The 16548-nt window shown below is 40.1% G+C and overlaps 1 protein-coding gene across 1 annotated transcript in view; it reads right to left on the bottom strand.

The window, feature by feature from the left end:
• The window catches only part of DPYS (dihydropyrimidinase), a gene marked incomplete at both ends in the record, with an annotated part of 72758 nt that overhangs the window by 34177 nt on the left and 22033 nt on the right, over window positions 1-16548 (bottom strand). The window contains 3 exons of the mRNA XM_084229762.1: window positions 8614-8756; window positions 11056-11197; window positions 12367-12523. Of these exons, the coding sequence (XP_084085888.1) occupies window positions 8614-8756; window positions 11056-11197; window positions 12367-12523 (442 nt within the window). The remainder of the gene's footprint in view (window positions 1-8613; window positions 8757-11055; window positions 11198-12366; window positions 12524-16548) is intronic.

Below are 16548 nucleotides of genomic sequence, written 5' to 3'. Positions count from 1 at the left end.
ACACAGTTAAAAGTAGGGGCATAAATCATCATGTCCACCCCAGCACTTGGGACAATACCTAGGTCTCACCTCCTCCTCAACACACAATGTGCAGATCTGTGGCTTCAGAGATTGGAGAAGGAGTTAGTTATAAACACTCTGAGAAACAGATAGTAAAAGGAGTAAAAGGCTAGCTATCTTTATAAGCAGAAACACAGCTGTTGTGCTGATGTGCATGTGTGTAAATGTGTGCAAGTATGTGTGTGCAAATGCATCGTTTGAGGAGTACGAAGATTACAGTGTACAAATTAATCACATGATACACAGTATGGAACTTCAAGGGTAAATGCCTAGTACCGTCTGTGTAATAGTCTCTGGTAATATAGCCAAAATAATAAGTCATCATCGTGCCCCCTTGCCAAAGGGCAACTTCTTTTCCTCACACACCGGAAACCCCAAGTCCTAAGGATAAAATAATCATTCTTCTCTTGCTTTCTCTCCCACACAAGGGCCCCTCTAGAATTCAGAGGGGCACTTTCATAAGCTGCAAGTCATTACTCTTCACTGAATATAAAGTTAAATTCATTTATCTCTATCTTCAATGAGAAAGGGAAGGAAATTAAGCAGGAAAGACGGTACAATGCTTCCAAGGATGGTGAATTCAAGGTCAAAGCCTAGCATAATTGAGTTAAAAAATAATAAACTAAAATAACTCTGAGGAAAATATGCCCGCTCTGTAGACACAGTCGAGCTAGAAGTCTTCATTAAATGTTCCAGTGCACACAGTGTGTTAGCTGTATGTTTGTGTGCTCAAGATTCTGGGAGATACCCTGTAGCTCGTAAATACTAAAAGGGAGAGTTACCATAGTAACTAAGTGCCATTTAATGAATAGCAAAGAATTGAAGCTCATAGGATAGTCTTAAATTGCCAGAACATGAGTTACTGCTGCTACCATGGGCTTGCAAGTAACTGACAAGCTACCTTTCTAATACAATTTTTAACAAGTTGACCTATTTGACCAGTTTCTGTCTTGATCATATGACATCACAAAATTTTATCTTGTACCACATGAACATCACACTCCTGCTATCTCCCCCCTTCTTCTAAATACCAAGACATTTCACAGGATTGAGCCAAACATTTAGAGAGGGTATGTATCCTTAAATGAGAAGCTTTGACCCCAAAAGTAAAGTATCAGAACACATACCCCTGTCACAGCAGTGGACATTGGCTCAATGAGCTGTCAAGATGCATTTAGCAGACTCCTTTTACTTCTGAAAAAGGTGAATGCTCCATATGCACCAAATGCAATTTGTTTTTATTGTGCAATGACACAGAAGAGCGGCTGCGGTTGATTTTTGCAGGAACTTTTTTTACAGGCTAGTAACATCCTAGAGAATCTTTCATCAGGATAGCCAAACCTTCTCGACAGAATCCCACTCCCATTTCTCTGTCACCATCCTTCAGCACATGGCAAATTCCTTCCCCTGGAATCATCTGGCTTTTTATAGGTTTAACAGGGAAAAAAGCAAGGCTGCACAGCTTTTCTTTCCCCAGTTCTCCCTCAATTACTTCAGTGAAGTCCATTTTTAAGGTTGCAGATTGTGTTGCAAGCATACTTACTTCTACATGCCATTAATAAGTAATGAGAACAACAACAACAAAAGAAAACATCTATGTACCAGGAAGACAAAAATCATTAGCAAATGCATCCATTCTCCAGAGGCTGGCTTGTTCTTGCATAACCAGCAGCTCCAATGGCCTGGTTGAGGCCCCTCACTCAGTGTGGACTGTGGGCGCCCCCTTCCGGATTTAGGGTGAAATACATGTTGGTCTCTTAAGATACTGACTAGTCAGCTGGGTAACTGTCTTTGTTAAAACCTTTCAGGAAATTTTAAAGGAAAATTTTGGACAACTCCTAATTGTGTGGTCAAAGAGCCTTCATGTCACCAGCTAATATTAAAATCAGGTAGGCAAAAGGGAATATTTTGCAAAGGAAAAAACCCTATTGATGCATCCATTTATTCTTTTGAAAGCGTTTTTCCACTAGTTGAGTTCTGTTTAAAATTGCCTCTAGGGCCTTCCTGGTGGTGCAAGGGGTTAAGCACAGTGCTATGAAGCTTTCCACAGCCTCTGCAGCACAAGTTCCATTCCCGGCCAGCCAGGGAGCCGCAGACCTCTCCTGTCTCCCCCGCTGCTCCCTTCAGCAGTGTATTTCAGTACATCTGCCTGTTCTGTTCCTCACTCTGTCTCTGGTGAATCCTCTCACCACCACCCCCACTCCCCACACCTCTGGCCTGTACCCCAGTTCTTCTATGCATAAATAAATCTTTAGAAAAAAAATTGCCTCTAATAAAATTTAAACCAGAGAGAGGCAACCCTCAACATCTTTCCCCTTACTTTCTTCCACAGCCTGAAGCTGTGTAATCCCTGGCCTTAACTACTTCCACCCAGACCTTTTCCATCAACACATTGGTTTATCTCACTTCATGTTTAACCTAGAATCTCAGGGCCAGATAACTCATTTACTATCCTGCTAATGTGGTCCTTTGCTGATGTCTTCACCCATGCAAGAATGATATTTCTCCTTTGAACATCAATGGCATTTTGTTCCTGCCTCTCATGTGCTATTATGATGTGATAACACATTCCTTCTAAGACAGAGTACAATGTTTGACTTTATAGCTATTCTCATCTCCCTAGACTGGGAGCTTCCTAAAGGCAGCACCTGGCTCTTGTACAAACTTGACCTTGAGGCCTGGCTCACAGCCACGCCCCTGTTGAGTGATAGATGGAATGCACAAAGGCAACTCTCCTTTAGCTTCATTTCTTCTTATAAGAGGTGGTCAACAAGCTAATTTCTCCCCTCCCATGAAAATGAAAGGGACACAAGTAAGTCCAGTGAAGCAGTTCTTCTTCCTTTCCTCTCTTTCTACTCAGTCACCTTTATTTTTTCAATCATCATTCATTGATAACTTATAGTAAGTTAAAAGCATGAAGTGAGAAAATGCTGTTTTTTTTCTCTCTCTCACCATGTTTTTGTTTAATAAAACCTTCCTAGGCCAATCTGTTTGCCCCAACTTTATTGGGATGTAATTGACATATACCATTTAAGTTTAAGGTGTACACATGAGGACTTGATATACTTAATATATTGCAAAATGATAACTACCTTAGCATGAGCTAACAGCCTTGACATACTACATAATTACCATTTCTTTTTGTGGTTAACAACACTTGAAATCTACTTTCCTAGGGATTTTCAAGCATGTAATATAGTTTATGTCATCTCTAAATCACATCAATCTCCCAGGCAGTGTGGGAAAACTATATCCTCACTCACCCGTTCAGCTTTCACTGTGTGTTTCCTCTGTGCTGCCCTGGGCCAGGCTCTGGAATCAATGAAAACATAAAACTAGAGTGTGACTCCTCACTCTGTAAGTGTGAGCATGCACACTGACTTCCGTATAAAAGGCACACCATGGAGAGGTGGGAAAAAGAGAATCTGGAGAGTAGAGAAAACCAGAAGGCACTACAGCCTCCGCATGACCCAAGTCAACATCAGCAGTGATGAACCTTGCTGTGATCAGGTATCCCTGGAAGGATGTGGTGAAAATGGCATTTTTTTCCTCTGTGGTCTTTCTCCCAAAACCCATAAAAATATCACAAAAATGATAAAGAGGGACTTTTTTTTTTTAAAGATTTATTTATTTATTTACCCAAGCACTGGGTACAGTCAGAAGCGCGGGAGGGTGAGAGAATTCACCAGAGCCAGAGCGGGGAGCAGAGCAGGCAGAAGGACCGAAGTACACTGCTGAGGGGAGCAGTGGGCGGCAGGAGAGGTCTGCGCGCCATGTGGGACCCTCCCCGGTGGCCAGGGATCGAACCAGTGCTGCAGAGGCTGCAGGCAGCTTTGCAGCCCAGCGCTCAACTGCTGCGCCACCGGGGAGGCCCAAAGAGGGACATTTTATCAAACATCTGACCTCAAATACTGCCTCCAAACTGTCAATGTCATCAAAAATAAAGAAATTCAGAGAAAATGTCACCCAAAGAAACCTGATGACCAAGTCAGTGGGATCCTGAAACAGTAAAAGAACATTGGATTAAAAACTAAGGAAATCTCAAACTATGGCCTTGGTTGGAAATGCAGGTTGGAAATGCAGTTATTCGTTACTATTAACCACCTATTTCTGCAGCATCCAGTTTCTCATCACTCTTTCAAGGAGGTCATTTGTCTGAATTTTGTTCCCTTGACTACTATCCTAAATCTCAATTTCCACATTTATATACATATATAAAACCCCAAAGGTAAGAGAGAATTTGTAGGTTAGGTTCATGTAGAGAGGTTTCTCAGAGATGTTCCACTTTGGTGTTAATGCCTTTTAAATGTATTGGTTGCTTAATAAAATAACAAAGTCTACTAATTTAAATGAAGTATGAAATCTAGCTAGTAATAACATATCAATATTGGTTCATTTGTTGCACATTTACGCCAGTCATGTAAGATAGTAATAATGGAAACCAAGTATGAGGTACATGCTAACTCCCTGTACTATCTTTGCAACTTTTCTGAAAAATCCAAAGCTAATCTTAAATAAAATGTTTATTTTTAAAAAAGGAATGAGATTCAAAGCATATTAAGGAGGGAGAAAGACAATGCAGGAAGACTGGACACAGTCAGCGGGCAGGCAGCCTTCAGTAGAACTCAGCCTTCAGGTTGAGGAGGAAACTGTGAGCATGGTGGGTGGAATCTAAGGACAGTGGGCAGCCCTGGATGACCTATGGACAGTTAGAGGAGGCTTAAACTCTGGCCATGCTAAAAAGGTCCTAGTGGAGGTCATCAGCACAGATTTTGGCCAGGGACAGCCAGCCTGTCCAAGACCAGAGAAAGCTGGTGCTGTGATCGACCTAGATAAGCAATCAGCACACAGTTTCTGCAAAATCCCCTCTCTTTTAATAAGAGCCACAGTAAATGCACTTCCTCCTTGTTCAACTATTCCTCCAGGTTCATTATTCTTTGAAGCCTCCTCTTCAACCGCCCCTTCTCTCCTGTTTCCCACCTTCTCCAATTTTCCCATTGAGAGAGATGAGTAATAATAGTGCAAAAAAACCTGATGGTGGCTTAGAGAAAATTCTTAAATTAAAGGGTTGGAGAAGCAAGATATAGAATAAGTCAAAGAAATCCAAAGGGGGTTAGAGCATTTAAATATCTCCTGCCAGTAAAGATAATATTTCTCCAGTTTTCTAAAGGAGAGTAAAAAAAAGGAAAGGAAAAACCAAAAGTTTTCCAGGTAGTGATTTTTTTTTTTTAATCTGAGAGTCAGAGAAATAATACCTGGTGGATCATTTCCCCTCTGCTCACAACGAGCAAGACAGCTAAGAACACCTAAAAGTGGACAGCCAAGAATAAGACTAAGCCAAATGAGAGAATTCCACATAAGAGAACTATAATAGCACACGTGGTGTCTTTCTTACATTACAGAACACTTTCACATATACTGTCTAGAGAGTCTAACAGAAATGCGAGCAGCAATTATGAAGAATCTCATTTTACGGAGGAGAGAGTGGATATTCACAGACTTCAACGACCTGCTTGAGTCCCCAGCTCAACACAGATGGAGCAGAGGCCAGAACCTTAGAGCAGTGCACGCTTCCATAAACTCAGCCTCTGAGGGGCACGCCATAAATAGACGTAGGTAAGAAGATTAACACTAATAATGAAACATCAATATATATCTTTACCCCAAAGACACATAGAGGAAAATGAAAATATTTAATTTTCTTTCAGCAGTACTATTAGTGAGGAAAAGGCATTATGCAAGAAATATTACAGAGCTGATGAAAGAGATAGAAAGAAACTTAAAAGCACAGGAGTCTCTTAGTTTGACCTTAAGTTAGTTATTCTTAGACTGAAAATGAGGGAAATTAAGCAGGTGATACATAGATCTTTTTAAAAAGCCTAAACATCTGGATCATTATGTGCTATTCTGAAACAACTGAATAGGAAAAGAAGGACAAAACAATGTTATAGAAATCAGGAGCTAAAACTTGTGAGAAAGTGGTCTAAATTTATATATTCTAAAAACATGACTCAAAGAGACATAATCACAGCCTATAAATATCCTCTGAGCAACAATATGTGGTAAATAAAGTAAGTGAATTATTCACAACCTTAGGTTCAGGTCATTTCTTTGTCCAGCTGTCGAAGGAAGATAATGCTTTCTACCTGAGCTGGTGTCCTCAGAAAATTAAAACAGCCGAGGAGACTCTTAGGGCTGGTACTGCTGGAGCTACCCAGGAGAAGGGGTAAAACGCCCCACAGAGAATGGCCCTCATGGCTTTCTGCATCGTTAGGAATTACACTCGAGCGTCACATCACTCAACTGAGTATATTCATTTCTCCCTCACTTTTGAGAAGAAATTACAGAAAACAGAATCAAATCCAAAACCACTTTTGGTTATTGGATTGGAAGAAGAACCAAGCATCAACTAGCAAGTCTGATAGAAAGCACCTGGCTTTGATAGCAGGAGGTGGTGTGACCCTGAATTTCAGATTTGCAAAGTCAAAGACAGTAGATGAAGGTTCTCGAAGCCCTCTCAGACCCTGCTGTGCCACAGTTTTCTCATTGTTGTAAGGTGAGCATATTTGTCTTACTTTGTAAACCACATTTTAAATAGCCAGGCATTTTTAAAAAACACAGAGCTGAGTACACACAATCATCATTATTATGATTATTGCTGTTATGCTTCAAAAACGCCATTTTCCACAAATATTCCTTCTAAGTCATAGTTTCTTCCCTTTTGAAATTTTCTAGATTTTCTGAGTAAGTCTTCTGATCCCCTGAAGCCACAAGTTATTTCAAAAAACCTCTTTATTCCCAGCACTTGGGAAGGCCTCAATAGTTTGAATTGCAGGCAAGCTGATGCTGGGCAGGCCCCTGGTGGGTGGCCACAGCTCTCCTAGGGTTGTTTTTTTTTTTTAAAGATTTATTTATTTTATTTATATAAGCACTGGGTACAGTCAGAAGCACGGGAGGGTGAAAACGAGCCAGAGGGGAGAGCAGAGCAGGCAGACTCACGAAGTACACTGCTGAAGGAAGCAGCGGGCAGCAGCAGAGGTCTGCGCGCCCAGGTGGGACACTCGCCTGGTGGCCGGTGGCTGGGGATTGAAGCAGCGCTGCAGAGGCTGTGGGCAGCTTCGCAACCCAGTGCTCAACTGCTGTGCCACCGAGGAGGTCCTCTCCTAGTGTATTTTTTAAAGCACCAGGACCTCTCTAAACATAGTATGCTCAATTCATTGGCAGATCAATCCAAATCCAAGCAACTGTTTTCTATCCTCTTCCCCATGACAATTGTTCTAGCCTCAAAGAGAAGCTGCCTATAGTTGGTTTTACTTATATTCATTTCTCAGGCAAGGAGAAGGGCCTAGGTCACTTGACAAGGTACTCACCCCTTACATGAGTAATAGTTTCTTCTTAAAACCCTCACAAACACCCTGAGGGGTGCCTTGTTGGTTTCTACCACTGTCTGCTGCCCTGTGTGTATCGCAAGCCAGCATGGAGGGGATGGGCATTCACTGAAGGCCGCTTGCTATGACCCCCGGCCACCCACAACGTGAACTGCTTCCAGATTTGGACAGTGAGTGTCTAAGGAGAGAGCCAAGCTTGAAAAGCCTGCATCTTCTAGGGAAATATCTGGGGCTTATTTTCAAGCCCATAGCAATGGTAGCCTAGGGTTTCTCCAATGTTCTTTACTCTAGAGGGTAGACCAGGCGCACTTCGGTGGCAACTAGGTTATGATCATCATACCAGCCCCAAGGAGGTATAGACTGACTTACCACAATGGAAAAACTTTGCAGACTTTGAGTAAATGCCTATATAATGAAGCTGGACAGTCCTATCACAACCTCATTTACACACAAATATTTGGGTACACAATGTGTGCAAACACACACACACACACACACACATAATGTTAACGTATGTGAATTTTTTCCATTACAACTGCAAAGTTTATGAGAAACACAATCAGGATTCACATGTTGCCTATGGTAACTTCCTATAAGGAGAAATTAACAGAGCTTCAATCTCTATTGAATGCTTTCCTGAGTTGGTGGAATTTACCAGACCTGCAGTATTAACACAGAATTATGGAAATTGGAAACAAAAAGTTGGAATCTACTGGGAATGATGGACTCAAGATGAACTCAACTGGAAAATTTGGCTAACTAAAAGTGACATTCTTTGTGCTGGAATTTTTCTATCTGAAAGGTTTCAAAAGGCTGTAATTATTTTGAGTTTTCAATTCAGCCCTGTTCAAGCTAAGCCTTTTATTTTCTTCATTGCTCTGTACCTTTCCTCCATGGCAACTCAGGCATTGCCAAGCACTGAAGTGGTAAATTCAGATCGATTTTTATACACGTATCCATTTCCAGGAAATGATACACAATACAACTTTTGCATCCTCTGCACCAAGAAAAACAAAGAAATATTTGTATATCTAAATTTTTATCATGTATACAAGCTTTAAATATCGAGCACAGTGAAATAAATAACCTGATAAGAAATGGCCAATTAAAGACAGTGAATAATTTCCTTGCAAGTTAGTGCTCTTTCTGAAGAACTTAGACTTACCTCGTGGCTTTTGGGTCCCAAATGACAATGTCAGCATCTGATCCCACAGATATTCTTCCTTTTCTTGGATAGAGATTAAAGATTTTAGCTGCATTTGTGCTGGTAACTGCCACAAATCGGTTTTCATCCATTTTACCACTGTGCTATAAAGCAATTCAAGGAAGAAAACGCATTTGTTGTAATGATCAAATCTTAAAAAAAAATCTTCTATCAATAAAAGTAGAAGACCATATCTCTTAGAACCAAAAAGAACTGTGCACAGTTTTTATATTGTGTGGTCAGACACAACTGCGGATGCTGATAAGTCTTAAGCAATCTTAATGATGGGAATGATTGGTTAAGCTTGAAGATGACTTCTCAAAACCATATAAGCTTTATAAAAACACCTCCACTGGGGCCTCCCTGGTGGCGCAAGGGGTTAAGTCACAACTTATGAAACTGTCTGCAGCCACTGCAGCACCAGTTTGATCCCCAGCCAGGGAGCTACCCAACTGGCTCAGCAGACCTCTCCTGTCTCCCCCGCTACTCCCCTCAGCTGTGTATTTCATTTCATCTGTCTGTTCTGCTTCCCACTCTGTCTCTGGTGAATCCTCTCTCCTCCCGCCCCTCTGGCTTACACCCCAGTTCTTGTATGCATAAATAAATCTTTAAAAAAACAAAACAAACAATAAAACCACCCCCTCTAATTTTTTTCAGTCTTCCCAGAAGCACAGCTAAATGGTAACAGTACTTTCAAATCTTGTTTATAGTTTACTGCCTCCCCTTACTACATTTAAGATCTGGCTTATTTATTGCAGACCCAAGATTGATGAGATGATTATGTAGACATTAAATAGACTATTATAGAGTTGAGATAAAATGAACCATTAAGTCAGGTGACAGTGCTTTTTAAAAATGGAAAAATTAGTTCAAGAGACTCAATTTTGTATATTGAAATTTAATTGAACCAACTGTCATGGACAATCTATTCCAAAACATTTTAATATGGACAGATTTTGGAGGGATGTGGTCCCTCTAAAATGACTTTTTTTTTAAATTATTGAGAGTTTATCCTTTTCATGTGGTAAGATTATCCTTAAAGTTTGTCAATTGGTACCTGTCTCAAAATGGTTAAGAACTATGTCCTGAAAGTACTATTTCCCTTAGTAGCCCATCTTATTATTTCAGAAATTAACATGGTTTTCTGTATGTTATTGAGAAATATTTCATCATTTTAAAAGCCCTTTATATACTTGGGAATTATAATAGATTCCAAAAATCTGCTGTAATGAAGACACTCATTATAATAATAACGTAAGATCAAAGAGGTTTGCTATCGAGAAAGTCTAAGCAAAGTGAAGTCATCTGGGAAGGTTAGAGTTAAGGGAGAGCAACAAGGGTGAAGAGGCTGGCTAACAGAGATGGCTATAGAGATGTTTTGAAGATTCTTATATGTAAATTGTTTAAATATCATTTTACAAGTAATAGGGAAAAAGCAAAGGATTTTAGAGAGGAAGGAACCATGTACAGACCATCATATTAAATGGTGACTCTGATACTGGCATTTAGATTTTAGCAAGCGAGAGACCGGTGACAAGGACACCAGAAACCATGTGGTTACTGCCTTGGTGGATATGGGCCTCCAAGTAGAGCCATACACATGAAGATGGAAATAAGGAGGCACTTTGGAAATAATATTGGCAAGACCTGTTCAATAATTAAAAGTCCATGGGATGTTCAGGAGGTACTGAGGTGTGAAATACGGTAAAGGTCATCCAAGGGATGGTTATTGGATGTGGGGGAGAAGGGCATGACTACAGGACCTCAGGTCATCACGCCTCCCCTACTGAGCTTTGCAACTATACACCTCAACCAACCGGACTGGCTAACATGGATTTATCTTTTTTTCTGTCATCAGGGAGAAAATTTTCAATCATTGAAATGTTTTAAAATTCTTTATCTAGACTTTGGATTTTTATTTATGTGAACCTACAGACGTTTTTGAAGTAGGATATCCAAGGGCTTTTAAAAAGGAATCATCTAAAGATTTCATGAAAAGGAAATATGAACATAATAAAAATCTTTCATGCATTTTCAATCATTCTGGTATTTATATTCGTGCTATGTGAAGAACTGGGATTCACGAGCATAAGAAATATAAGCGTTACAACATTTTGAAGACTTCAAGAATAATCCTGTTGGCACCCAGTCTAAAGTTATTCCTTAATGTCTGCAAAAAGTGTAAAGCATCCTCTAAACTAAATTGTGTAAAGGAAGAAATGATCTCTCATTATTATCCTGGAAGATGGGGTGATGGTGTTGATGATGTTGTATTTACAGGGTTCCCTCTAGTTAAAACAATCTCATAAAACCTCTGCAAAGGTGCATGGCAGGCACACTGGTTCAAATGGGCCAGATTCCGTGGAAGAATTAGGTAAAGCAGACTGGATCCTGGAAACTTACCACGCCTTTTTCCCATATTACTGACATCCGGTCCTCAACACCATTCACCCCATTGGGAATCTTAGTAAAATCATCCTTTCCCAAAGCTTTCTGGCAAGTGTTGAAAGTACAATTGTCAGTCCCTGTTGTGCTTAGATCATCACTGAAAGAAAAACACAAGTGTGGTAGGGTGAACAGACAATGTCAGAGTACCATCACCTTTCTTCATCTCCTGACTCCCTCAACTGACTCAGAAAACTCCAGTGGAAAACATATAATAGTTTTTCAGATATATATTTCACCCCATTCTTGTCTCTGTTAGGGTTAGTGTTTTCAGAAAAATACTCTTACAAGAAGCATGTTTAGGTCAGAAAAACTGGGTTCTGGGCTCCATCACTTACTGGTTCTGTGTTATGGGTAGGTCTGATGCTCAAATTCTCTTTTAGACATTGATAATTATATGTATTTGATGATTACTATTTCAGAATGACAGGCACTAACATAAGTGAAGATTCCCTGGAGCAGAGCAGCAAGCAGAGATGAACTATGGTGATCCACAATGAACAGAGGCAGGTCCTCAAGGGCAGCTCCTGGTTAATTAAAGCATCGTGATGAGCAGAGATGTGATATTGCCTGTGAATATCAATGCCACCAGTGACAGGCAGACTAATTATGAATAATCTCAGGATTGTGGATGTGGGAAGGAAGAAGGAGCTGAAATGAAAGGCGAGTGAACGCACAACCTAGGTGAAAAAGATCTTTGTTAATGTGGATCTATCTGTGAATGGGGAATGTCAGCAAGACCATAATGGTGTAATTCTCAAGAAAAATGATCACAATGCCCTAGAAAGTAGCATTTCTGAAATGACTTTGGATGACTTTCATGGGGATAACCTGCTGGAGGGTACAATTTTGCCTTTCCCACCCCTGCAGTAATTCTGTTGTACCTATGCAGCAGGCATACCTGGTTTCAGGTTATTGGAGCATAGGAAAAAATTCAAGAATATTGTGAATAATAAAATAAGGCGTAATGAAGAGACCTAGCTCTTGGCTAGAAAAGAGAAGGAAAAAACAGAGGAGTAAAATTTTCAGTAAAAATAATCTGATTTCTCCTTGTTCAGGAGAGGTTTTGGTCCCATATCATAACCTCATGAAAGCAATGCTTCTTGGTTTCCAGATGCAGGTCTCCCTGGGGCCTTTCAGATCAAGTAGAACAGAATATTGGGAGGTCACTGGGAGGACCATATGGTAAGAGAAGAGCTCCTCTACCTAAACCTAAAACATGTAAAACACTTGATTTGAGCAAATTATTTCACAATGTTAAATGCTTACTTAGCCAGTAGATTCATCAGGAAGTCAGGTGTTGAGGGATCTGGGCGCAGGGGTGGGCTCATCACATGGTGAGCTGCATGGTGCCAGTCTTTACTCCAGTAGTGAGTGCCATCAGTGCCAAGACCCGCTGCTATCGGCTCTCCATAGACCACCTTCCCTGGAAAGTTCAAAGGAAGCATTCAGCACCTCAATTTGTTCTTAAGAGAACCATGTGACAAACATATAAATATAAATTTTCTCTGTCCTAGCAAAGGATATCATGAATCCCAAACTGTAATTCACTTTTTGGGAACAGGATTTGAAAATAAAAACTACTGTTTACTGAGCATGTACTTGGCTCCTGTCAATGTCCATTGCCGGTTAGAGGGAGGTGACTGAGCCACCCACTGGTCACCACATGGCTCACTTTGGCCAGTTAAATATGAATGGAAGTGACTTGTGCTGCTTCCAAGAGATTGTCCAGCCACAATGAGGTCTGCCACCCCCCTCCTCCCTCTTTCCTGAGACCAGCAGAGGCTGCTCCTTCAGTTGTATCTCAGAATGAAGAGAAAATGGAGCAGAGGCTCAGTCAACTCAAGATGAATGTGACTATGAGTGACAAAAAAATCTTGGTAGTTAGTTGTAAACCACTGGTATTTTAGATACATTTGTTATCAGAGCATATCCTAGCAAAAACTGGTTAATATATTTGTCATTCTTATGGAATCTTCTTGAAAACCCTTTCCAGGAAGTGATACTATTATCACCATTAAAAGATGAGGAGAAGGCTATGGGAGTAAATAACTCCTCCACAATGGAGGAGTCAGGATGGAATGGAGGGACAGGATCTGAATCCAGCACTTGGCCCCCGAGGATCCTAGGTTCTATGCTCTACTATCCTGATAACAAGGATCACAGTCACATGAAGTTCAAGTACAGTATACTTCTGTGGCAAATAGATCTTAAATCTTCTCATATACTTAATGAAAAAAAAAAAACCCTTTCAAAACTTATATTAAATAAAAAGAGCATTCACATAAAGATTGTAGTCAGAAACACAGATTTAAAAAATCATGCAAATGAGCCCATCAAAAGCATACAATGTTAGAAAAGTTAATAGTGCCTAGTGAATTTGAATTTAAAATTAGAATCCTGTCTCTGATTAGCATTTGTCAGAATAATAGATTCACTGCCCCACCTGATCGTACCTAAGCAGTCATAAAGGAGGGTGTAAGTAGAAGATGCTGGAATACCAAATTAGTTCATTCTGGTTAATGAGATACCAGATTTTAGTTAAAATCCTGATACATAACTGAAATTAAACTGATTTCCTCAGAGAACACAGGGGATGGCCTCCAGCTGCCTGAGTCATATTGAATTGGAATGTAGCACCCTATTATCTCACAGATCATTTCTCCCCCAAACAAAGCACCTTCCTCTAGCTAGCCTAAGAAATTTGAAAAGCATGAAAGCAAAGCTTATTGGAGAAACTTTGCTTCTAAAGCAACCACATCTCAGAGGGTGGTCAATAAAGGTTATCCCTGACTTAGCCACTACTAAGCTCCTTCCCTTTCACGATGCACACAGGATAGTTGAATTCTGCCCCCCTTCTGTTTCTTCCTTTCCTCAGCCTGTAAAGGTGATGCTACCTTTAGTAAAGGCAAAATACCTTTAATATCTCTATTATGTAGAACAGGTCATTTATAACGTGAACTAAGAGGTAATGTACCATTTACTGAAGAAATAACAGGATGGACATGGTGTTTTATTTGCAGGTACGAAGAGACCTTTCTACTCCAAGAGAACTTCTCACAGATGCTTCGACAACAAGAAACTCAGAGACTTGATCAGCAATCACTTTACAAGTTGCCAACTCAGGATTTTCTCTGGTGCGTCATCATAAAGGAAAGATCTTTATCACAAGTTCTATTCAATTACTTGGCCCATCAAGGTGATATGGGAATTCAGTTGCAAAAGTTTTTAAATTTTAATAGCTCTCAGGAAAAATTAAAAATGTCAGCATGTACCAGGAGTCTGCCAGGAATGTTTTGAAACCAGATGACAGGTAATTTCCTTGGAAAAGCTTAGCTTTTTTACAATGTGACAGGGCACGTTTCTGGTATCTACAATAAACTCTTTGTTGACTAGACTGCTTTCCACCATCTCCCGATTAAACTTATGTAGATATCAAAACATTTTTAAATGAAGAAGTAAAAGTTCCTAACACCACCTCCCCTCTTTCACAATGGCTCTAAGGCATTTTCAAGGCACTTAAAAGCATGAGAAGTCCAAAGAGGAAGGAAAACAGGGAAAATCCATTATTCGAACTCAGCATAATTGTGAATTTTGTAAGATTTGGGCTAAAATTAAAGTAGTAATAAAAAATAGCTATCAGGAATACCTTTCTATAGTTTGCAAAGTCCATTTATCTCATTTGATCTTCACAGCAATCCTTATACTGGCTTGACAGATAAAGATACTGGCTTGACAAATGAGACTAACTCATTTACCTAAGATACACAGGTAACTAAATGTTACACCAGAATCAGAATCCTAGTTTTTTGATATCATGTTGCATGTACTTTGTTACTCGGGGAAGTGTCATTTTTCATTTCTTGGTAAAGAGCTTGTATTTTTAAATGCCTAAGTCAACCACAGCTATTTGTGGATGTGGCTGAGCAATTTTCCAATTTCACTTACTGGTTTCATTTACTACAGTTAGCAGGTTGGTAATGAAAAGGGCTATATCTGTCCTCATCTGGTACTCTCCTGATTACATTTGAGACCAGATGGTTTCAACAACTCTTGGGAGATAGTACATCTTCATCATTAATCTCCTCCCACTGTCTCAGCAAGTTTCACATTATGTTGTACCCTGTCTACCCATACATGTTTCGCTTTCTTTCTCCAGCATTTGGCTCCAAAACAAAAAGAGACTCTGTACTTATGATACAATCTCCCTCTTAAAGATTTGTCCTCTGAGAGATTCTAAACATTTCCAAATAATAAAGCCCCTCAACTAATCCAAACTCCCCCTCCTCACTCCCTCCCCCCAATGACAAGACAGACAACTTGTTTATTAGATGAAGGTGACAGAGATGTCAATTGTGTCTGGATCTGGGAAAAGCACTTAATCAAGTCATGGAATCTGTGGAGAAGGTTGAAAGATGCAGAGAAACTGGCATAGGTGCCCAGAAGTGGAAGCATTGGCTACCAAACACATTTATAAAAGTCTTTTTTCCTAACCAAAAAGAGACAGTGGAAACTTCCTGAGTACTGTGTTGATTCAAAATATTACACTTTCAAAGGAATAATTGATAAAATACATAGTAGCAGCAAAGAAGAGAGTAGATCACAGATTTAAGTTCAAATCCTGATACATTTGTTTTCATCATTGACTTTATGCAAGATGGCTCATTGCTCTCTGTTTTTTTCACCTATGAAATGAGTCACAATATCCCTCTCACGGCAGTTTTGTGAGGACCAAATAAAAGAATGCACATAGAATTACTTTCCATCTTCTTGGGATCCTGGTGTCACCTTGTACTATATGCAGAATCCTGTCTCCCGATAAACTTCCAATGCAAAAGCCCCAACCCCCAGGGTATCAGAATTTGACTGTATTTGGAGATAGGGTGGTTCATAGATGTAATCAAATTAAAAGAAGGTCGTTAGGGTGAGCACTAATCCAATGTGACTGGGTTCTTTGTAAGAAGAGGAAATGTGAGCAGGGACTTAAGCCAGAGAGTGGCCTGGAACACTTTTCCCACAGAGGTCTCAGAGGAAGCAGACCTGCTGGCACCCCGGTCTCGTGCTTTTATCTTCCAGAATTGTGGAACATACATTTCTGTTGTTTAAGCCACCCGGTCTGTGCTACCCTTTCACAGAAGCCGTAGCAAACTAATATAATTCACAAATACCAGTTTCCTTATGGTTACATAATTCTATTTTAAAATCTGTTTTTAAATGGCCAGTTTTCAACATCTTAGCAATTGCTTATAAGATAAATCATCTTGTTCTAAATTTGAAGGACAAGGAGGTGTTCAGATGCTGGTACACACAAAAGAAAAAAGAAAACCTGAGATTCAGCTCCACCATGACTCAGGCACACGTGACTGCTTCCTTAGTAACAGTGCTGGTTACCAAGCTTCAGTTCATCATACTTGGGTAAACTTGATTTGGTCTACTCTTCTTGCACACTAA

Source organism: Talpa europaea (genome assembly GCF_964194135.1).
Source record: "Talpa europaea genome assembly, chromosome: 3".
NCBI lineage: Eukaryota > Metazoa > Chordata > Mammalia > Eulipotyphla > Talpidae > Talpa > Talpa europaea.
Note: the sequence above shows the minus strand (reverse complement) of the source record. Positions and strands in the feature narration are given on the sequence as shown.